Source organism: Pseudopodoces humilis, chromosome 3 (assembly GCF_049639895.1).
Source record: "Pseudopodoces humilis isolate 2021_Gansu_Grassland_sample_001 chromosome 3, ASM4963989v1, whole genome shotgun sequence".
In the NCBI taxonomy this organism is placed as follows: domain Eukaryota; kingdom Metazoa; phylum Chordata; class Aves; order Passeriformes; family Paridae; genus Pseudopodoces; species Pseudopodoces humilis.
Window position 1 is genome coordinate 77895455 of NC_142202.1, and position 23940 is coordinate 77919394.

Consider the following 23940-nt stretch of genomic DNA (forward strand, 5'->3'; position numbering starts at 1 on the left):
CCCTGAACATACTCCTACTAACCAGTGGCCAGTTCTCAAATGACAGTAGCCTCACCTCTTCTTTTAGAATTATCTCTGATTAATGTACCACTGCACCCTTGTCTCTCGCACAAGCTGTATGTGTCTCCCTGAAAGTCCTGTTTGAATATTCCTTCAGAGCCCTGCCTTTCCTCTAGCTTCAGCCTAACACAGCAGAAGTATGGTTTATGCACACGTCACAAACAAATGCTTTAGGTGCAGCAGGACTACTTTTCTTACCGCTGAGAGATGTGTTTTCATGCAAACCACCCAGACCTCCACAGGCCTTTCTCATCCATATACTCTCATACCTGCCATTGCCATTTTATTTTCATGTCTCTTCTTTCCAAATATGGTCACCAAGTCCGCAAAGCTTTTCCTCACTGCTTCAGCTGTCTCAGACCTTTGACTCAGGCCTGGGTCCTCTGTGCTGCCTTGTGAGATGTTGTTGACCTGGCATCTCCAGCAGCTTCCACAGTGCCCAGGTGTTTCTCAGGAGCACCCTCTTCACCTCTGCTGGCTGTGAAAACTTGAGAAAAGAGCAAGAGTTGCAGCACCTGTGATGTGTCCATCCTGTCAGAGAATGAGCTCTGGTGTTCACTGCAGAAGCAAGCAGCTTAATCTGGGCCCAGCACATTTCTGTCCCATCCCACTTGCACCCTGGCAGGTCCAGAACCACAGGCTGCCTACTTCACTCTGCCCTCAGAGCAACCTGGTCTGAGGTTTTGGTTTTCTCAGGGGACAGGGCAGGTGACAGTGGGCTGTTCATGGACAATTTTGTGTATTTCTGCTTTAGCAGCAGAATAATTAATGTTGTTGAAGGACTGCTTGTACAAGCTTGTTAATGGGCCATATAATTAATTGTGCATGAAAGCAGGGTGAGGGCACAGGGATGGTGGTGGTTGCAGCTGGAGAGAAGCAAGAATCTGTGGTGCCTTAGGACACTTCCTTGCTATAAGCATCTGCCATAGAGGGAATCAGCTGACAGTGTGAATGACAGCAGGCTGTGTGTGGATGTGGTGGGAGGGAATATATCAGTGAGACGGGACCTTGGCCAGTGGTGACTGGAATAGGCAACTGTGAGAAGCAGCACAGTGGGAACCAGCACATCTTCATGCCTGACCTTCCTGGATCAGGAGTGATGTCCCTGCTGGGAAGCAGAGACCCAAGGAACATAGTGCTGGGGCAGGAGCTGATCACAGCCAAGAAGGGTGAAAAGTCTGGTCCCAGTAAACCCTGGTATCCAAATCCAGTATGGAGCATTTACTCTGTCTTGTGTGTGACAGCAGGATTCTGCACCTGGGATGGGGCAATGTACATACACACTGGGCAATGAGAGGCTGGAAAGCAGAGCCATAGAAAGGGTCCTGGTCAAGGGAGAGTTGAGCATGAGTCAGCAGTGCCCTGGCAGCCAGGAGGGCCAACCCTGTCCTGGGGTGCATCAGGCACAGCACAGCCAGCTGGGCAAGGGAGGGGATTGTCCTGCTCTGCTCGGAGCTGGGGCAGCCTCACCTCAAGTGCTGGGGGCAGTTTTGGGTGCCACAATATAAGAGAGACATTCAGCTGTAGGAAAGAGCATCCAAAGGAAGACAACAATGATGGTGAAGGGCCTGGAGGGGAAGCCAGCTGAGGTCACTTGGTCTGCTCAGCCTGGAGGAGACCTCATTGCGATCTCCAGCTTTGTTAGGGGAAGAAGAGGGACAGATGCTGATCTCCTCTCTGTGGTGCACAGTGACAGGATGCAAGAAAATGGCCTGAAGTTGTATTGGGGAAGGTTTAGGTCAGATATTATAAAAAGGTTCTTTGTTCAGGTAGCTGAGCACTGGAACAGCCTCCCCAGAGAAGAGGTCACAGCACCAAGCCAGAGAGAGTTCAAGAAGCATTTGGACAACACTCTCAGGCAGATGGTGGGATTCTTGGGGCTGTCCTGTGCAGGGACAGCAACTGAATCCTTCCAATTCAGGCTATTTTTTGATTCTAAATTAGAAGTGCCAGCTAGTATAAAGTTCTTCTAGTCTTAGGTTCAAATACACTTTTTATAGCATTGCAGGTTTCGATATTCTTGTCAGGGACTCACGCATTTGAAATGCAGAAAAAGATTTATGTGGGAACTAATAGTTCCACTTTTTCTAATACACAGCAGCATTTCCTTGTACTAATACAATTCTGACATCACAACAAAGCTAACAGTACAGGGTCAAAACCACTTCAAAGTGCTCCAAACCATATCGCATGCTTTCTGCTGTATCACTGAACCCATCACAAATTGGATGTGAACAGTGAGCTGGACAACAGCTTTAAGCTGCAATTCAGGTATGGGCATAATGAAATGCAAAGATGAGATTACAGAATTTTAGCTTTAGCCTAAAGCACTAACCTTGTACAGTATACCCTGTCTTAGAAACACACCTTGGCTTATTAAAAAAGTCACTTCACTTTGTTTTCCCATTTTACTACAGATGAATATTACCAATACTACCGGTACTAACTCACTCCTTCTGGAGCAAGTTACCTTTCACAGGAAACAGCCAGCCACCACTGAAACTTTATCCGTCTTTCCTAGAAAAGCCAATTCCGCTCCTGAAATGCCTCTTGACTGATTTCACAGATTCTTCTAAGAAATCCTTGACTGCTCCTCAGCATGCTTTATTACTGCTGCCTCCCTTCATAAAGACAAATTCCTAAAGATTATTCTGCATCTGGTTTTAGAGTGAACACAATTAAAGGAAAGCCTTAATGGGAATAGCTGTGTGTTGCTGGACTGACATCTAAGTGTCCTGAGTTAAGACAACTGCTGAATATATGCCTTTAGCTGCCAACAGACCTTGCCTTAGAGAGAATCCCTCAAAATTCAATGCCCAAGGGCCCATGATTTCACTATCATGCATATCTCCATGAACCCCACTCTCTGAATTTAAACTCTGGAAAACTTCTGGATACTCACATCCATTAAACAAAATCCTGTAAAAATATGTGTGCTGGATAGAAATAGACCTATTCTTCAGCGGCAAGTTGGAATGAGACTCTTGAAGGGCCACCAGCTACACTCTTCCAGTGAAGGATCTCGGACAAGAAAGTCTTTCTCCTTTGTAATATTCCACTCAACACTAACCCTATGTTTCCAAAACAAAGATTAAAGTTGTAGGTTCTTTTTCGTAAGTGGCTTAAGGGTTTTATGTAGTTTGTGAAACTACAACGTCCAGTCAGTCACTAAGAAATAAGCAGTATGTACTCAGAGCAGTAATTACAGCAGAGCAGCAGCTGACAACTTCCATGTTTATTGGCCAGAACATCAACACAGCTACTCACTTATACAAACTAAAAGAAGTAAATTTTAATGCTGCTTCACAGCATGTGTAGTTGTCAAGCCATTAACCAACAGTTCTAGAAAATGATTTGATTTACCTGAGGTTTCACAAAGAAGACTGTAGAATTACATACAGTACATTTGGCATATACCTGTCAAAATTCCTGTTGGAGAAATAAATTACAAACAATGGTACAAAACCACTCCAAGCCAACCTTTGTTCAACAAGAACACGTGTGTTAATTTTACAGTTTTATTTTTTGTATTGCTCTTACAGTAAGCAAACTATTTAGTTTATACAAAATAAACCTGTAGTTTTATATAGTAAAAAAAATCATCTTTGGCTAAACAAAGCTTTTTCTATTTTTATACATATATTTATATATGTACAAACATCAGATATTTTACATGACCACATAGGAACCTGTACACATAGATACAATAGAGAGAACATTAACCAAATTTCACACTTTACAAAAAAAGAATCCAAGTCAGATTCAAAACAGTCAAACCCTGCCCCCATCACCTATACAGATATGAAAGTAAGTAAACACAGATAAGGAATAAACAACTTTGTAATAAAATATTGCCTGCCTTTTTTGACGCAGAGAGGAAGCACTTAAGTGGAGGCACTTCCCTCAGTGCCCTCAGTACTGTGCACATGTTGATCTATAAGGATATGGTTAAAAAAATATTCTTAGGAGAGTCTGATTTTTCCACACACATGAACACTTCTCTGCAAACTGACTATTCTAAAAACAGTTTCAGTTAGATTTAAATATCCAACAAATTAACAATTGTCACAAATGTTTGTTAAGAGCAAGCATGGGTTGGTGCACCAATCCCCCACTGAAATTACCAGGCACTGCCAGCATAGCATGGAAGGTGAGATTTGATCATTAAAAGCAAACATTTCAGAAGCAAGCATGAAAGATGGAAGACTGCCAGAACTGACATCATCACCCACTCAAGTTGTTCCTTGTTACAGTTTCCAGAGCACTGCCTGAAACAAGGAAAATGCACTGTTTTGGCAGCATGACAATCTATTCCACAGGTCACATGTACAATACTCCAAAGGGGTCAGTGACAACATCATTGACAAATTATCTGATGGTTTATTAGAAAGAGAAGTCTGTCCCATTAGTTGGAGAGGAACAAAAAACATGCTGACTTTGAAGAAATGGTCACTGGACTCTGAAAAAGAGCCAACTCAATCTAAGTTGAAAGGCAATGCACTTAGGTGAGGGCTATTAAATGAAGTCTAACTGAACTCAGCAGATGCTCTGAATGAATAAAGACTACAGGAATTCTGATCCTCCATAGAGAACAAAACCTCAAAAATCAATGAAATCATTAAATAAAACCCCTTGCAACTTCCAGGGATGTTTCTCAGAGAGAAGAAAAACAAAACTTTTTTAGAAATTTGGGATAAAACAGCAGTATGTATGAGACGTGTGTGTAAATATATATACACACACATATACACACACACTTTACGTATGTTCTAGTAAAACTGGAAACAGTTATAACAGATTTTTTAAAATAGAACGTAATGAATTTCTAATGCACTAAACAATTTGTAAAGATAGATGCAATTGCTGTCAAAACATGTCAAGTTGACAAGCTTCTGAAAACTGCCTGTTTTTAGAGAAAAGTTTTGCTTTTGGTTAGTTACTACGAAGTCATTTTATGAAACTGTAAAGGTCTGTTTCTAAATTAATTTTTAAAAGAAAATCACTTCTCAATATTTAATTTTTTTTTAATAACAAAACAGAATGTTTATTATTTTGGAGACCTAAATGAAGTACCTTTTCCAGATGCAATTTGAAACAGAAAAACATAATGGCCTTTGCAGAGTAGCATTCATGTAAAATAACGTTTATGCTACCCTGCACACTGACTGTTCTGAAAAGATTCTGTTAGATTTACATCTCTAGTAAGTAAACAATTGTCACAAATGTTTGTTAAGAACAAGCTGCAAAATCCACCTATTCCTGAGCAACAGAATTCAACTACTAGATAAGCAACTTTTGGAATCATTGCTATCATTGCCCTGCCTCATTTTAAAAGAAAAAGGCCTCACTTCTTAAAATATGTTCCACAGTCACCAAGATGACCTACCTGCCATTTTCCAGGATTATCTACCAACTGGATTCCAAAGCACTTTTTAAGATCACAATTTGACATCAGCACACACAGAACTTCCAGCAGGTGAAGCAAGAGCCACCACTGTCACTTTTGCCCCTGTCTCCACTCACAGAACAACACCTTTAATAGGAGATGACACCCTTGAAATGATACTGCTCCATGTGCAGTGCAAAACCCTTTCCTTCCTAGCCAGCTGGCTTGTGAAGTTCCCTCTGTGTCACTCTGTTAAAGAAGTTCAGAGGAAACTCAGACAGGTGAATAACAGTGCACTGGATTTTACCAAACTCAGTGCTCTGACTTGGACATGTCCCCATAATCCCAGTATGAATGCAGTAGCTCCAGTCCAACCCTGCAGGTAACAGCTAAGCCCTGTAACCACAAAGCAACTTGGTTTCCATCTACTTGCACTTGGATTTCTTGAACAGCTTCATTAACTGCTTGAATCTTTCTGAAACCTAATGGAGGAAAAAAATGAAAGAGAAAAAAAAGACATATCATTAAGGCCTCTGACTTCCATACCTACCAAGACAGATTGATCTAACATCAAGTTTTTTTAAGACCACCACTATTTGCTTCCAAGAAATTTTAAGAGAATTTAGGAGAATCATTAACAGATTAACTGTATCTAGGAAGTCTTCCTATACCTTTCACATTTGAAATAGCTTCCAGGTTAATCAAAGACAGCTAGAGCCAACACAGGTTTAACACAGGTTTCCCTACAAGGAGGAGGAAAAAATGAAGGCTTCAAAGCCAATTAGCCTTGAATTTGCCACACATAACTAAGTAAGATGCAAATATAAAGACAAAAACTTATTTTGTGCTCTACAAAAAGCACTATTTATCAGTTATTTTCTACCCTGTTGGACAATTGTTGCTTCAGGCATTTTTTACTCATCATGGAATAATCCACCTGCCAGTGATTTTACATAACTGGTCTGTAGATTAAAGTAAAAAATCTTTTTGCTGAACATAGCTACAGCTGACATAGTAATCTCATTCAGCACTAAGCTAGTTCTTTTTATTGCTGTATACATATTGCATATATGCAATATTCAGCATACTGATGATCCAAACTAACTGGGAAGAGAGGCATAAATGCACAGATTAACACTGTTTTATCCAACCAACCACAACAACAGCTTCTAAACCCCACAAAAACTCTACAACCATACAATAAAACATCTGAAAAGCCAAATCTCAATAATGCAGGATTTCCTAATGGAGTCAAATGCGTTTCTCCCTTTCCAGATCTGCAGGATACAGACTAAGAGAGCAATTCAACTCAAGTATACAGTTATATGTAAACCTCTGGGAATAATCTACATTCATTTGGTATCTGTGTCTTTTGAAACTTTTACTTTAAAAAGTAAAAGGAAAAAAACAAACACCTTCATTAAAAATGTCCTTTCTGCACAATCATGATACTGTTTCTCAGCTCTAAATGGAATCTTTTTCTAATTTATTAAAGGTGTGCAAAGGCTTCAGGCCTCTCAAAATTGCCTTTCTTTATCTAAGTGCTAATCCAACAACAGAACAATCCTGTTGTACCTGGATCATGAGTGGAGCAGTTCTAATGTACCAATCAAACAGGTACTGAGGGATCCCCATAATACCCCTATGAGGTGTATTTTTAAGAAGTTACAACTGGCAGAATCTAAGATTCTTTTTTTCAGGAATCCCCCAAAAAATACATGAGGAGAAGAAAACTACAGGTTTGCAGAAGATCTCCAAAGATTTTTGTTCAACAGCAATTATAAATGTAGGAACATTGCCGGTAGTATATACAAGAATGATCATCACCTACCTGATTTGGGCTTTTGTTCAGCCTAGTGGCCAAGGAAACAAAGGTTTTGCTTGATGGTCCTTTTCTCTGACATTCCAGTAAAATTTCTCGGTCATCATTTCTACAGCAAAAATGCATTTTAAAAATATGAATACATATAGTTGTGTACATGTACAAAACAATACATACAGGCATATATAAAATTCAGAGTATTTCTAAACTACAGAACATGATTTCAAACAGCAGCAACAAATTTGTGGAGGATCCTTTCTTCTACCAGCACAGAGTAATAGAGGCAGTACAAACAAGTGGTAGTGGAGATTATGCTCCCCTACCAGGAAGGGCAGGATTGTTAGACTAGAGCTAGCCCCAAACCAATGTCTAAGAGTTGTAAGCTTCTAAACCAGATATTTAAATTTGAATTGAAAGGAACTCAAATTCAACAGGAGTCAGCAGTTCCAGCCTCAGTTTGCATGGCTGAACAGCAGCTTTCACCTAAGGCCCACTGATGTTCAAAGATAAACCAGAGAGGTGTTTGACTTCTCTGAGTGGCTTAATGCATCAAACATACTCAAAGCACATCTACATCTATTCACAAGAGAATAAAAAACCAGAAGTAAATTCTGAAGTGTTTCCTGTTTGTCTCATCAATAAATTTAGGCAAAATGTATATAGATAGTAATTTTATTTGGATGGAACCTGTCATACTTCAATAAATTATTTTCTTCAATTTCAAAGAAAAATGTAATGACTAGATATTTAAAGAAATGTTTTTTTTAAAAAATAAATAAACAGAAGTTCAAAGATTAAAAAAAAAGTGAAAATGAAAACCTGGTAATATTCATACAGAAAACTTTAAGTCTTCTTCTACCTTGTTGGTTTGCAGATTAAAAAATCATACCAGCTTTTGCTTTTTTCTGTGAAGGAACTGATTTTCTTTTAAAATTCTACTTAGAAACTTTATATCTAAACTATAGTTTAGAAAAGCCTATCCTGAAAACTTTTGAAGCCCCGTTATAAAGTGTTGATTGTATCAAGTTCTAGCAAGAACAAGATACAAGAACAGCAAAATCTGTCATCTATAATTTCTTAAAAGAATACACCAAAATAATTTTGCATGTATTGAACCATCTCATTTGTCACCCACATCCTACAAATTGGAATATATTGAGTTGAATGGTTGACTAGTACATTTCCAGACTGAGCAGCTCAGACCCGAAAACAGAAAACTGCTCGCTCTCATGCCTTCCCTCAGAAGGAGAAATCTTTAGCTGCTCTTCACCAGACACCAATGCCTCACAGGGATATCAAGGATCTCTCTCTCCTAGAAAGCCAGGCTGGAATTTTTGGACAGAAAAAATAAACCAGGCAGAGGAAATAAGAACATGCAGTGCATTACAGTAGGTCTTGCTACCTCATCACATATGCTTTCAAAACAAAAGCCATGAGGGCTCTTGCTTTGGGAGATGTGAATAAGCGATGGACATCAATCTCCCAGAGCAATCCTGCATTGATAAAATGCATAAAAAAATGCATAAAAAAGGTTACCCTTTTTAGAGAATGGTATAGAGCTACCAAATAACTTCAGTCATTAGTTAAACACCCTTTTCTTCCCTCTTTTCAGTGTTTCACATAGTTTTAAAAAAAAACTTAAAGCAATCAAGCAGATCAAATCAGAAATTACCTTGTCCAGGAAACTACTACTTCTCCCTTCTTTTTAATTATGTTTTTGGCATAGAGGCTAGGTGATGATGGAGATGAAGCCAAGGGAGAGGTGTCTTTATTCTGCTGTAGCTCATTCTTCTTACTGGAACACTGCTTGGGTGATAAATTTCTATCTTCAGATCTGATATTACTTTCATCACTCCGCTCACCTGCTGATTCAGCTCCTTTTCGTTGCCTTTTTGAATTGGAATTCTCTTTGACAGCCTCTTTTTTCCTCTTCTTATTAGTTTTATCATCTATACTTATCTGACACCCTCCATTAGTCTTTGAACTGGGTTTTGTTTCAAGATCACATTCACCTGCTAGAGTCTCATTAGAAAGCTCTTCTGTTAGTTCTGTAGATGCATCAAAGCGCTCTTCCAGTTCTTCCTTTTTATCACTGACTTCTGAGTTTCCTGTTGAAGTTTCCAGAGTCCCATTATCTGCTCTAGATTCCATTCCATGACATGAAGTTCCGCTAACAATACCATCTGTTATGCATGACTTCATACTGCATCCAGCAGGAAAAGAAGCTTGAGATCTAACATGCATTTCATTTATGTTTTCAGATACTTTCAAGTTCTGTGCCTCAGACTGCTCAGAGCCTTTCTCTGGGCTTTCAGCATCATGGCTCTCTTTGTCTGAAAATTTCCTACAGGTTACAGGCAAGCCAGAAGTTTCTTCCTTTCCAGTACTACTGTGTGACTCCTTCAGAGGCTGACCTAAGGTAAGATTTTGTTCTTGTTCAGTGCTGACACGAGGCAAGTGATCCATCTTAACCAGATCTGGTTCGACCATTTCTTTCACAGTGGCACTCTGGTTGTCCCTTTCTTTTCCCCCAGCTCTCTTTTCTCCTTTTCCAATCTTGGCTGAGGATGCCTGTGCCTCTTTCACCGGAGCCATCTGATCAGATGCTGGTGAGGCAGATGGCACTGCCCGCCGAATCTTCACAATAAAATGATCATTGGATTTCTCCATGATTACTGCTTGCATTGGCAGGCTGGGGCGACGCTGAAAACCGGGAGCAACAGGCCGACTTGTCCATGATGATGAGCAACTTGATTTACCGCTTGAGTTATCAGATTCTAAAGCCAAATGAATGTCTTGTTCCGTGGCATCCTCCTCTCCAAGAAGTGCATCTTCGCTGTAATGTGCACTAACAACACCCTCTGGAGCTGAGCTACAATTATTCTCAGGTTTTAGGAAGCTGAGGTGAGCATCGGATTTCAAAGGTGATGGAATTGTTAAGGAAACAGCCAAATCTTCAAGGAGGATAGAAGAAACACACAATTTATTCTTCTGTAAATTGCATTCATCTTCTTTGCATGAAGTTGAGTTTGTGGAAACCTCAAACATACAGCTCTCATCCAGCACATCTGGATCAACAGGCATCTGAGGCCTAGATGCTAATGAGGGAGTCCTTACAGGTGAAACAATAGTCCAACTAATATCCTCTTCCAGTTTACAATCCACACAAGTCTCCTTTGAAGAGATGTCTTGCTCCAGTTCAGCAGAATTATCCCTGCATTTATGACTGTCTAAAAACTGTTTTTCTGGAGTCCTGAATTCACACTCATTTCTGTTGATACTGCCACCGTTTTTTTCCAAGAGATCAGAACCTTGCAATAAGCTTTTGAAAATTTCACCCATTTGAGCATCACTTACCAGATTAAATGTAAGACTGGATGCTTGTTGTTCTGTGAGAAGCTCATAACTAAGATCAGACTTGTTAGCATCTCTGGACAGCTGGAGTCCTTCCTTTTCATATTTAACACCCTTCAGTGGACTAAGAGTGTTTTGTAAATTATTCTCTTTAGAGAGGTGAACTTTTGTTTGGGAATTTCTTGTGTTATCAATGGAATTAAGACATTTTGTAATGGCAGTTTTTGGTGCACCTGTCTTATTTTTCTCATGGTGACACTTAGATTGTTGATAATCCACAGTTTGCTTTGAAATATATTCCTCAGGCTTTGGAGAGACATCTTTTGGGGACTTTTCTCTAGATCTCTGCACATCATTTTTATGAGTGATCTTGTGGTTTTGCTTTCCAGTCCTTTCAAACTTCCCTTCCTCACCCTCATTTCCAACATCACATAGCTTTATTATAATTCTCCTTATCTTTTCAAATAAGTAATCAAGCTGTTCATCTACAAATTTCCACAACTGTTTTTTCATATCTGATACTTGCTGGTCAAAAAGACGGTCCACTATTGCATTCTTTTTAACTTGTTTAAGTTTCGACTCTATAATATCACAGATATTCAATTTTAATGTATCACCTAATGCACACATCTTGGAGAAGTTCAAGTATCTTATTAATGCCGTAAAATTTATAATCCCAGATTCTATAATCCTGTGAAAATGCTGAACTGGGAAGCGTACTTTGAACTTCATATAACTTTTCCTCATCTGTTTTCGTATAGCTCTGAGCATCTGCATGATTTCTTGTATATTTGAAGGTTCAACAATAATATGAACTATTTTTTCAAGACAAGCAATGCTCACTGTTTTGTTTTTCTTCATATTCTTTGAAGATCTGAAGGTCTGATTTTTATGCCTCTCTCTGTTCTTTTGTGCACTTACTTGCACAGAAACAAATTTTCCGTTATCTTCATTGCAGTGCACGGTTCTGCTATTTTGATTCTGCGGGCTGCTGGTCAAATTTCGTGTCTCAGAAGCTTTTGGTCTTGACTTCTTTGTATTTTCAGAGCCTCTCTCTGGTTTAGATTTTTCTTTATCTTCATCGCTACTGACAATTTCACCTTCTTCTATTTCATCTGAAGAGACACTTAGCTGAGACTCCATCTCTAAGTGTTCATCAGACATGCTAACCGGCTTTTGATTTTCTTTGTTTACTTCCTTTGACAGGTTTTTTGAGGGACAGATGACAACAGTACCTTCAGGAACTGAATCTATAAAAGAAAAGAGTTTCTTCATCAGCATGAAGAATGCAATTTGAAACAAATATTTTCAGAAAAAAAATGCAAGATTCTCTTCTGTAAACTGATTATTCAGAACTGTTTGAACTCAGGAAGCCTGAGCTATAACAGGTCTGTGTGGTTTGCTTCAGCAGCTGGTAGTTTAATATATTTCTTTGAGCTCTAAAGGGCAAATTGAGCTTTACTTTGAGCAAATTTTGAGCTTTAAGGGGCCTCAATATTTCACCAAACATAGGTGAACTATCTCACAAATACATAAATTGGAAAAATATAGCAGTTTTCATCAGTTTTGAATTTTTTTTCATCTACTATAACAAGTTTTCTGATTACTGTACCAGCTAAATTATAACTGTCACATCATTATGAACTAACATTTACATACAATAGGTGGCTTTTCTTCTAACAAATTCAAAACTAAAACAAATTGAGAACAAATGACCCATTAATGTTTTAATAATCTCGTACAGAGTTACACTCTGAAACATAAAAAAACAGATTTCAATGCCACTTTTCTTGTATGAAATCTAAACTTCCAAGAATTTTTGTTTGTTTTAACTGCAGTAAGAAAATTGCAGTATTCCTTTTTAAAAGGAAGACTGAAATTCACAAATACTTGAAAGAATATGATTCTATGTAACTTTTGCTTCCACAATTTAAGAGAAAAACCTAAAGAGATCTACAAAAAACTAGCCACAATTAAGAAATGTGTTTTTTAGTAAGTTAATACAAAACTATTATTTCAACCTGTCTTCTGTCAGTAGTGACCAACTCCAATATTTAAAGCACTAATACACAAATGGCTAGAATCTTGGCTGATATATATATATATATATGTATGTATTAATATTAAATGCTTCCCCTACTAATAAAAAGGACCACTGAGACATACACAGCTTAGTAAAACACAATTCGTACTTTTCAGAAAGCAGTTAAAAGGAGTAATTTCTGATTCCACGAGTGGATGTTCTAAGTTTTATGTAGAAAATAAATTAGAATATACTTATACAAATACCTTTGTTGTAAGTCTTCACAAGGCCTTTACAGGGACTTTCCATCTTCAGTGCTTTAGCCAAAGGACGCACTGGGCTGTTCAGTGGGCTGATTGCCTTTGGAATATACCTCAAGTGATTGAGATCAATGCTCAGTATTGAGCTGTCATCATCAACAGAAACTAGGCTAGTTTGTCTCTCTTTAGTTACAGGACACATCTTGCCACTGAGAGAAGATGCTGTTGCAGTACTGTTATCAGTTAGGTCTGGCCCCAGATCACAAGTATTCTGGTCCACTAGTGGTTCACCCTTATCAGTTATCAGAGTGCTGTCCAGTGAATGAGATGTATTCATATTAACTTCACAGATACTCTTTTCCTCAGTGGGATAGTCAACATTTTCTGCAGCCAGGTGATCATCATCCCTACCTACTTCCATTAGAGAGTCTGGTTTTGTTTCACTGATATCATCTGCAGTATCAGAGGACTCCAGGTCACCAGAACTTCTGGCTTCTGAGTCATCTAAGACAACATTTTGAGAGCCACATTGACCTGCAGAGCTTTCTATGTCAGCAGCCAGACACATTTTATCTTCCTTTTTCTTCTCTCCTGCTGACTCTAGAAGGTCTCCCATACTTGCACTTGCAGGTTCAGACTGTGCCACTTCTGCTACTGGTACATAATCATCTTGCATCTCGCCCTCTGTCACAGGAAGCTCTTCACACTCTGCCACACTCCCCGTCACCTCCAGGGGCAAAGATTCAGGGTGGCTCAGACTTGTCATTGCTGCTGTTTTTGAGGCTTCCAATTCAACTGGATCACAAACCTCTGCTGCTTCTGATAGCGTTTCAGCTTCCATCTCATCAGGAACCAGCACCTTTGCTGCTTCTGGCAAGGCTTGGGGCTGACCCCCTTCTGCTTCTGGTGAGGTTTCTGAGCTCAGTTCATCTGCTGTGACTGCTGGCGATGCTTCAGACTGTGCTGGACCTGCTGCTGCTACTTTCAAGGCTCCATTTTCAGAACTGACAGAAACAGGCAGTGCTGGTTTCACATTGCTTTGAGTTGCAGTGTCCAGAACTTGTAGTGTTGAATGACTGTGCTCTGTGGGACCACAGTCTACAGGGTGGGCAGAATCTAAGAGTTCTGCTTGCAGTGTGAGCTCTGTACCTCCCTCATCAGTGGCCTTTTGGGACGGTATTTTAAGTCCATCCACTGCAGAGAGATATTGTTTCTTATTAGGAGAAAGAGTTAAGTTTAGCTTTTCCATAAAGCTAAGTTTTAAGTCTTTGCTTTTTGGCCCTGTGCGATTACCTTTAGCTTTGGGTACCTTATCATCTTTTAAGCTATCTGCTACTCTGTCTGCTTCTTCCAGCTTCGAGGATTTGTTTCTCTCGCTTTTTTTAACATGTGTACCCTTCTTGGCGTCTTTTACAGATTGGTGAGAAAATTCTTTTGCAACTTTTTTTTCATTTCTGAAATATCTATTTTCATCCTGATCCTCTCTTTCCCTTTTCCTTTTTTCTTCAGTCCTGTGTCTTTCTGATTTGGAATGTGCTGTCTCCCATTCATGTCTACTACTGCTTTCCTTCAAGCGTGCGTATTTATGCTCTCTGCTGCTGGAATTAGAAGGTGAAGTCCTTCCTTCTCGAGAGCTATGATCATCTGTTCCCCTGTCTCTCCTGCAGTCAATGTGTTTTACTTTTCTAGACTCTTCCACACGACACTTACGTGATTCATGAAGACTCTTTGAATGTTCATTCTTGGAGTGTGGACTGCTTCCCCTACCAGACCTCCTTGGTTGTTCTTGCAGCTTCTCGTTTGATTTATTTTTTTGGCCACCATGTTTTTCACCTTTATCATGTGTTTTAATGTCCTTTTTTAGTACATTTTGTAATCTATCATCAGCATACAATTCACCTCTTGTTTGAAATCTGTCTTTACCAGCTATCTGTTTCTCCCAGGAAGAAACACCCCTTTCTACTCTTCTTTCTACACTTGGACTGCATTTGAGTTTCATGCTCTGACTTTTTTGTTGCAACTCATTTCTACTAGCCTTCTCTGAAAGGGTTTTCAGCTTCTGTTGAGGATCCGAATTCCCCTCCTCACTGTCACCATCATTTCCAGTGCTCTGATGTACTTCTCTTTTGTATTTGTTGACATTTCCCCTACTGTGCTGTTCATTACTTTTAGTTTCTTTTCTTTCCTTTCTGTTATCCTTGTTGGAGGAATGGTCATAGCTCAGTGCACATGTGTGAGGATCATCATTGCAGAGCTCGTCAGGAGGGTACTTCGGCAAAAGCGGAGTGTTCCTTTTTTCACTGCCTGACTTCCCATTGCCCGTGTTATGAGATGAGTAACTGTGGTATGCATCTTTTGAACAGTCATTTTTCATTCTATGCTCCATCTTCATATTGTCACTAAAATCAGAAGGTCTGAATTTGGAATCTTTTGTTTTAGTTGATCCTGGAAGGTATGTTCTGGTGAAAATACCTCGATGGTTGGGAAATTCCAATAGCCTGTATACAAAAAGAAAAAAATAAAGATTTATGAAAAAAAATACTGTGTTGAGCCTAGTTAACAATTTCAGTAATTCAAATTAGTATTTCACTGTCCAGCAATAAAAAGAGCTCTCCCTCAGGAGGAAAAAAAAAAAAAAGTTGTTCTTTACAGCATTAGTGATTTAAAATAATTTAAAAATCATCAGTAAGCAAATTAACTACATTTAGGAGTTGTTGCAAGCTCCATAAAACAAGTAGTACATTATGATAACCAAGCCTCATCAAGGTCACATGCTACTGCTGAGAAGTCATCATACTAAAAATAATTTAAAGAATCAAATTAGAAAGTGTATAAATGTGTGATTAATGTAATTGTATCCAAGCTGCTTCTTTGGTTTTGTGGTTTTATAGTTGAGGGGATTTTTTTTGAGATAAACACTAACAATTCTTTGAGAGATACTAACTCTGAAATAATCTTTACACATAGATACATTGCTTAAGAAAAGATGATTTACTACAAACCATGCAGCAGACAAGTCATGTTTCTAAGATCTCAATGTGCCAATTTCCCCATAATTTTCCATGATGGATGCCTCCAAAATACCTAGATCAAATAATTTTTTCACAAACTTTCACGACCATCAGGTGGTACTGCAACGGAGCTTGTAAAGTCGTCAAATTTTTCAAAACAAAGAAGTATTTTTCAAAGAATTTAATTTAAAATTCAGAATACTGCACTCAAAGGTGTGAAAAGGACAGCTGTTGTGTGAAAGTGTTTTGTGAAAACTTCTTGACCTCCATCAGATTGTGCCCCGTAATTCTCTGTATTTAGCAAAGAAACCTGCATTGTTTATATGCACGTGGCCTTTAGCACAGGAACATCAAAGGAACCTTATTTACAACAGGTTTTGGTGCAAGAAAATATCAAACTGTCAAAACAAAATACAAAAATGTGTGACCCAAGTAACAAGGAGGTAACCTTCTGACAGACAAGTTGGCATCCTGAATCCTGAACCTGCTCTGGGTTTTACATGGTCCAGAAATCTTACTGTCAGCTGCTCTCCCATCCATACTTCACTGCTTTTGACTCCTTCCAGTAACATTAGTGGTACACAGAAATAACCAAGAATTCTCTAGTTGTTATCCCCCACCACTGGAGACAGGGATTTCATATCTTGCCAAGAAAGCATGACATAATCTATTTCTTCTCAGCTGTCTGAAAAGTTCCATGGAATTCATGTCTGAGGCCATGAAACAGACACAATTCGGCTTCAAAACTAGTAAGATAATGCTTTCAAATATGCAAGCCGGCTAGATAACCCACAAGGAGCAGTGAGTTATAAACAAAAATTCATGCAAATGGTTACCACTTGGACTCCCTCCTGGTTTCTTAAGTAGAAACCAAGCAATTCTTGGTTTCTACTACTTCTTAAATAGTTCAAAGACCTCATCAGGCAAAGGAGATACATATTTCTTCTGACTGTACTGGTTCTAAACAACACAATAATTTACTAAGTAATGACTTTTTCATTAACTTTTCTTAAAATGCACACAAAAATTTCTAACAAGTATATAAACATGATCAGACCAAAAGCATGTTTTCAGTTCTACCATCTATTTGTACCTTTGATGCAGATGACTAATTTCTTCATCCTTACGGTTAATTTCCACTCTTGCTGTTTTGATAAGGGCTGAAATATTCTTTTTGAGAGCCTGGTTTTCATTCTGGAGAATGATATTCTATTTTAAATATATATAAAACAGACAGCAAGAGAGAGGGAGAGAAAAAATAACCAAGAATTAGCTTTGGTAACCAAACATGTAATGAAAAATAGTGCAAGACAACCACTAGAAAGACGTCCCATCATTTGCAAAATGACAGTAAAACATATATAAACTCGTTTGAAGAAATCAGAATTATTGAGATCCAAAAAAGTTTGTGTTTTTTTTGTTTTTGTTTTTAACATTACTTGCATTTATGCTTCTGTTTGTGGTCCTGGTAATTATTTCAAACATTTCAGGCATACAATTTAGTAAAACTGAAATAAGCCACAAAACAAGTTAAAAAATTATAATCTCCACTTCTTTGCTTCATTGTTATACTCAATTTATTGCTTTTTTTGTCACTGCATCAAATGAGAAATTTATCTCTCTAGCATTTTCAGAGAAAGAGGGTAATTGTATTTCTTTCACGGTACTAAAACCAACTTTGGGTGCTTTATAATTCTAATATTTCTAGGTATGATATTCAGAACCCTGTCAACCCTAGAAAAAGTCCCTTTTCTCAATAACTGTCCTCAGCAAAGCCTGCTCAGAATGGCAGAGAAGTTTTGCAGAAAACAATACAGAAGTGTCATGGGGCAGCAACTGCTTACCATTGCAGAACTCAGAACCTTTGGGAGTTACAAGTAATAGGCAGTAGAGCACACTGCAGAACTGCCCCAAATAATTCAGCTCTACAGAATGGCACAGCAAGGGAACACCAGCTCAAGTTAAGAGCAGTTCAGACTTATCAGAATGGCACTATGCTCAAAGCAACACAGACATCTGCTTCCAGTTCTAATGACAGCTCAGGTGCCTTTACAGCCCCATCCCTAGTGCATTAAAAAAAAAAAAAAAAAAAAAAAAAAAAAAAAAAAAAAAAAAGAGTAATACCTTTCTGATAACTATTCATTTGACATGTTTGCTTTCTAATTAAGAAGACACAAGATAGCTCCTAGCATCTACAGGGGTGTTTTACAAACCATCCATGCAATTGATCCAAGTCTGGAAAGCGTAAGCGCTTTCTCAAAGCAATATTCTATTTACTTTGCTTGATATTGACAATATTTCCCTTTGAACTACAATACCTGTGCCTGTATTTCTTTAAATTTCTTCATCAACTCTTTAATTTGATGTTGACATTTTCCATATTCTGCCTGTAACTGTCAAAGAGAGAAGAATTCAAGCACAGAAGTGGACTTAATTATACAAAAGAGTTACTTGTCTAAATTTGCAATTAGTTCTAACACATTAATATGTATTACAGACCTCTGGTTTTTCCTTCCAAAGAAACATATGAAAGCCATATTGAAACAAAAGGCTTCAATATGCTCCAGTTAATAGACAGGTCTCTAAAACAACACAAAGTTAAGAAAAAATCTGTGTGTGCTTTCCTCACAGTAATAGGCTAAAGAATAACAGGAAGCAATATTATTGTGAAATTAAAGGCACAACTACCAAGGAGCAGGAATTCTGAGAGCCAAAGAGATAAGAGCCAAAGAGATAAGAGATCTGATAAGAGCTCTTGTCCGATTTTATGCAACACAAAACAGGTAAGGAAAAACACAACAAAAAGTTACTACAAATAAACTTGTAGTGCAAAAATAGACTGCAAAGTACACAATCCTGATGAGATCAAAAGTTAAGTAAAATAAATTTGGCATGAGCTCTTCTTTAGAGGTAGATAGTGACAAAGCTTTCACAGGAGAATGGACAACTTCCATTCAAACCAACAGTCAACAAGTTTCAAACTTGCAAAGTGATATTTTATTTTCATCATACAGTGGAGTCCTGGAGGACTCCTGCTTAATTCTGTAACATCTGTGGATGCCTGTCCCTTTCATGTCATTTAAATGTGTCTTAGAGGCGAGGATTAGTGATGCTACTTAAGTGAGTGTTGTCTTGATTTACTGGAAGTGGTTACCTACTGCACGGCCACCTTCAGCCTCAAGGACAGAATTTAAAACACGTAAGTCAGGTCATGGATTTATCTGCTTTACTCTGGTAAAACTTGTTGGGAAAAATGTCAAGACTAGCTTTGTATCAGATGTTTGACCAGATCCTTGACTACAGAGAAACCACAATATTTTCCCACAACACAGCTGATAAATGAATTGCATGCAAAGGATGAGAAATGGGAACAGATCATGTCACAGTGACAGATTCATTTGTTCAGATGAACTTGTTGTTCTAAGAGTTTATTAGAACACTCTTGTTTTCACTTATGTAAAAACAGACTATTTTTCCCACAATGTGAGTATGCTGACATTTTCTGTACTTTAGTTTTTACACAAGGAAATTTGGAACACCACCCCCCAAAACACCAGAAGGTTGTTTTTTTTTTCCACATTAATACATACCTCATCATAGGATGCTTTCTTTGCAGTCCCTTCTTCAATTAATATCTCATCAAATAAATTTAAGCTGCTTCTAGATGGTGTAGTATTTGGAGCAAAATTGTCTATATAAAGAAAAGCAATTACATAAGGAAAAAGATATTTTTCTAGCCATGTTGCATTGTGCACACTTCTATACTGTCAGTGCATTTTGGTTTTACTTCTTGTACTTACAAGGTAACAACAGACAAAATAAAGAATTATTACATGCTCATGTCAGACCATGTTGCAATAAGATACAGAGATTTCTCAAAATAGCCATCTATAAGTGAAATGAAAGTGAAATGAAAAAGAAAGCCCAAACCAAAACCAACTGACAAGCCAACACCCAAACATCCAAATTATTTAATGACAGTGCTTTTTCCTCAAGTCAGCTTGGATGCTCTGTTCACCAAATACACTTTGGTGACAGGACCTAGCTAATGACACCCCTGAAATACAGATGCATTGGCAGACAAATAAATGAAGTCAGCTATCACAGCTGTGCTTTAATCCTGTGGACAATACCATAATACAAAAATTATTATTAACACAATGCAAGAGCACGTATAAATAACGTCTTATCTGTACTAGCAAAGATCCCACCAGTCCTCTCTTCAAATTTAAAATATCAAATTCCCTCAAAACTGGACTATATAAAATATTTTAATTGCACTGCTATTCCTCCTTGTGTCTTCAGCGCTTACTAAACAATGCATTTCCATATGTAAAGTATGAACTTAAGAAATACAAAATGCAAAATGAAAAAAGATAAATAGATGCTTTATGTCTGTAGGACATAAAAATTCAATGGTCTTATAGCAATAATATCAGGAGATAAATAATTGCTTAAATACCAAAAACAGCATTTCATTAAAGGGTACTCTAATGCTCACAAAAAAGAACATGTCCTGGATCAATTTACTTCTCACCTTCAAAGAAGTTAAAAAAGGAAATTAATATACATTAGCATGTCACATTATTTGGAAAGTAACAAAAGGTTGAAAGGATATCCTGAAATTACAGTATCATATTGATCGTATGTTTTGGATATTTCACTGTGGATTTATTGATTAGCAACTGTTGGATTTGGTCCTGAAGCTTACAAAAACACAAAACAAAGTTGCTTTTTCCAAGGTAAAATATCCTATTATCAAGGCACAGATAAAATAGCTAAGGTTTCTCTATACCCCATCTAGCCAATATCAGAGGAAAAAGTCTTTCATCCATTCAGCTAATAGATTTAAGAATTCTCTGCTGCATTTATACAACCTAATATATATGTCTTGAATTTAAAAAAGTGGCTCACTGAAACACAGGTTACACCAGCTCAATGTAAACTTCAAACTAAATATTGTTTTTACGTGAAATCAGCCTGAGAAGCAGAGACTCCATAACGTTCCAAACCAAGCAGTGAGACACAATTAACCTACCAGAAACTGACAAACTGCTGTCCAAGCCATCATAAATATCAACTGAGCTCTCATCTCCTTCCCTGAAGGGGGAAGCTTCAGCTGAAAAAATATAAATAAAATAAATAAATAAAATTACAAAAATATAAAAAAAGGCCAAAGGAATAACTTAGTAAAGTGCAAACTCTACTTTTCCCATAAAGTAAGTGTAGCTGTGATCCTATACCAGTAGAAAATAGTCGAAGTAATAGTACAGACAAGTAAAAGGGGAAATTTATCCAGGAAATTATTGCTACAGTAGAGATAAGATTTTTAGTCACCAGGGGGCAAAGACAGTCTTGTAAGATCAGTTTGTAAATATTCCAAAAACAGTGTATAAAGCAAATTATATGGCAAATAGGTGTTAAAATGATAAATTAAGTAAATTTGACCTAACTTTGAAACTGTTTTCTAGAATGCACTGAATATAAAACTCACATAACTTTAACTTGAAAACAAAAATTAAAGATTTGGTATGATAAAACCACTTCTGTTAAAAGAAAAATTTCTTGCTAAAAGGAAAGTATTGTAGCAGTCTGTCTCATAATACAAATAATTTGCTTTAGTATTGCTATCTACTCACACACTAACTGGGTCTGTAAACGTATTTTAATCTAAATCTCCTCAGTCTTGCCTCATGTCTTTTTCCAATGCCTCTTATCACTCTCATCTCCTCTGTGTGAACCTCTCAATTTCAACAACAGATATTATTTCTATAAAGGAAAAACATCAATATCCACAGTCCTTCTCAGGCTGGGAATCTCCCTAATATGTGTCAAATCAACCAACTTTGGAGCTGGATATAAAGAGTACCTTGATTATGGGTACTGTGGCAGTTAATAGCACATTGGCTTTCACAAGCAGCAACCAAAGGAGCAGTGCCCCATACTGTTCAAATACAAGCTTCATTAAGATACAGCTTAAAGTTATATTATACAGCATGGAAGACGGGGAGAGACCAGTTCCAGGCATTCCCTCAAAACGTTCCAGAAATCCAAAGTACACAGCTATAGTTTTAAATACAAACTTGCTAATGGAATATGGCTTGCATGATATTGTGCCACAGCCACTGAACTACATTTGAAGCTCATCAATATTTATCACAACTTCAGATTCGTTTTCTAAGTTATTTCTGGATCTATTTATTTGCATTAGCTTGCTTGCATTAATTCCCCATGAACCAGAAAGTAATCTAACACTTCTTACCACTGTAGCGGATGTCATACAGTCCCAGTCCATCCTCATCCGCTGCCATGATACAAACTCCCTATGGCTTCCCCATCTACAAGTAAAATATCAGAGCAAAGGGAACCAATTAGTTGACAATTTCAGAACAGCAACATGAAGAATCACCATCTTGAAATACATCAATTATACCTGAGCTACCTGTGGCCCCTATTCTTCAATAAAATCCAGCACTAGAATGAGAAAACTATTGGATCAAAGTAACAAAATGAGCTTTCAAGAAACATAAGAAATTATCTGTTACTTGAATAAGCATCCTAAAGGTCTTTAACTGTCACTTATTGTTCCTACAAAGAAATTTTTAATATGAAAATCAGCACTGCATTCTATGAAGAGGTTATCTGAACGTGCATCTTACCCAGTTAAAATATTCTGATTTGATAATTCTGATTTCTTCCCTACTGATCATCTAAGAGCACATTCCCCTCGTCTGATGCCACCAGTCAAACCAGCACGGAGCAGGGGGTCGGGAGCGGCTCAGGCTGGGGGGGCTGGCAGGGCACAGGCACCGAGAGGCGCTGAGCAGCTCCGTCCAGAGGCAGCGGCCCTTGCTCACTCCCCAGGCCTCACCCTCCCTGCACAAGCGGGAAGGGGCTCCCGCCCGCCCTAATTCGTGCCAAGGCAGGAAGAGCTCGACACCTCTCGGGGGTCAGGGCAGGAGCGCCCCGGTGGCGACTCCCACAGGCGCCGGCGGCCCGGAGCGAGCAGGCTGAGCCCGGTGCGGGCAAGCTGTGCCCGGGGGGAGCGGTGCCGGGGCTGTGCTGCGGCAGGACCCGCGCAGGGCCGAGCGCCCACCGGCCGCCGCCGCGGTACCGCAGGCCGGGAGCGGGGGGCGGGGCCAGCACCGCGACAGCCAACGGCCGTAGCCGCACGGCGCATCCGCCGCCGTGACGTCACAAGCCCCACCCCTGGCCCAGAGCAGTTGGCGCCAAAATGAGGCGCGCGGGGGGCGCTGCGCCCCGCCCCCTCAGTGATGGCCCCGCCCCCTCGCCCCTTCCCGACCGAGGGCCCCATCCCGGCCCGCCCCCGAGCGCGGGAAATCGCGCGGTGCTCCCGGCAGGACGAGCCGAGAGCCTCCCGCCGGCCCCGGCCCGGGGTTCACGGCAATCGCTGGTCATGTAGGCCTGTGCCATGGCCGCTGAAGACTGGCCGGGGCTGTGCCGTACGACACGCGCGCTCACCTGGTGCCGTTCTCCGCTGCTGCGGCGGTGCTCCTGTGAAGCCCAAGGTTTAATCCCGGCGGCTGCTGCTGTCGGCGATCCCACTGCCAAACCCCTGCAGGGTCATCGTTACCGCCCGACAGCCACGCTCGGCCTCCGCGAGCGGCTGCCGCCGGGGGCGTAACGCTCCTGCCGCCCGAGCCGGGGCCACCCGCTGCCGCGTCCGTCACCGCCCGCCCTCGGCCACCTCCCTGACCCAGATTTAAAGGGCTCGCGGGCAGGCGAGTCCTGCGGCAGCAGCGGCAGATGGCTCTCCGGGGACCAGAGAGCAAGGGAGGCCAAGGACGCGGCAAATGCAGCCGCACACGCGCGGGGTTCCAACGCCCTGAACCAGCGGGAGACACTCGCTCCGCACCCGGACGGCGCCCGCGGCGGGAGAAGGGGCGGCGCGGTGCACGCCGGGAGCTGTAGTCCGGCAGAGCGGGGGGGCGGGGAGGGGCGGAGCGGCGGCCGAGCTTCCCGTGACGGCGGCAGAGCGGAAGTTGGTGGTGCCGCGTCCGCCG

General features: G+C 39.8%; 1 protein-coding gene across 2 annotated transcripts; it reads right to left on the reverse strand.

Annotated features, from left to right (window-relative positions):
* Positions 1-3564: 3564 nt before the first annotated feature.
* On the reverse strand, positions 3565-23767 carry CASP8AP2 (caspase 8 associated protein 2). Of its 2 annotated transcripts, none has more exons than XM_005518209.3 (10): positions 23399-23767; positions 22179-22254; positions 20955-21035; positions 19507-19607; positions 18235-18309; positions 17010-17125; positions 12912-15403; positions 8941-11872; positions 7278-7377; positions 3565-5928 (listed from the first exon to the last, which is right to left on the reverse strand). In XM_005518209.3, the coding sequence occupies exons 2-10, from the start codon at positions 22225-22227 to the stop codon at positions 5872-5874; spliced, it is 6003 nt and encodes a 2000-aa protein (XP_005518266.1). In that variant the 5' UTR covers positions 22228-22254; positions 23399-23767; the 3' UTR covers positions 3565-5871. The 2 variants fall into 2 exon arrangements, with proteins under 2 accessions (XP_005518266.1, XP_087909210.1); XM_088053084.1 differs by lacking the exon at positions 23399-23767 and adding an exon at positions 22576-22684.
* Positions 23768-23940: the final 173 nt, after the last annotated feature.

Excerpts from the sequence above, each read along its gene's own strand:
- CASP8AP2 (XM_005518209.3), bottom strand. The coding sequence starts at position 22,227 with ATGGCAGCGGATGAGGATGGACTGGGACTGTATGACATCCGCTACAGT. Across the intron at positions 19,608-20,954 it reads CAGCAGTTTGTCAGTTTCTG|ACAATTTTGCTCCAAATACT; the intron begins GTAGGTTAATTG and ends TTCTTTATATAG. Across the intron at positions 15,404-17,009 it reads ATTAGTCATCTGCATCAAAG|GCTATTGGAATTTCCCAACC; the intron begins GTACAAATAGAT and ends TTTTGTATACAG.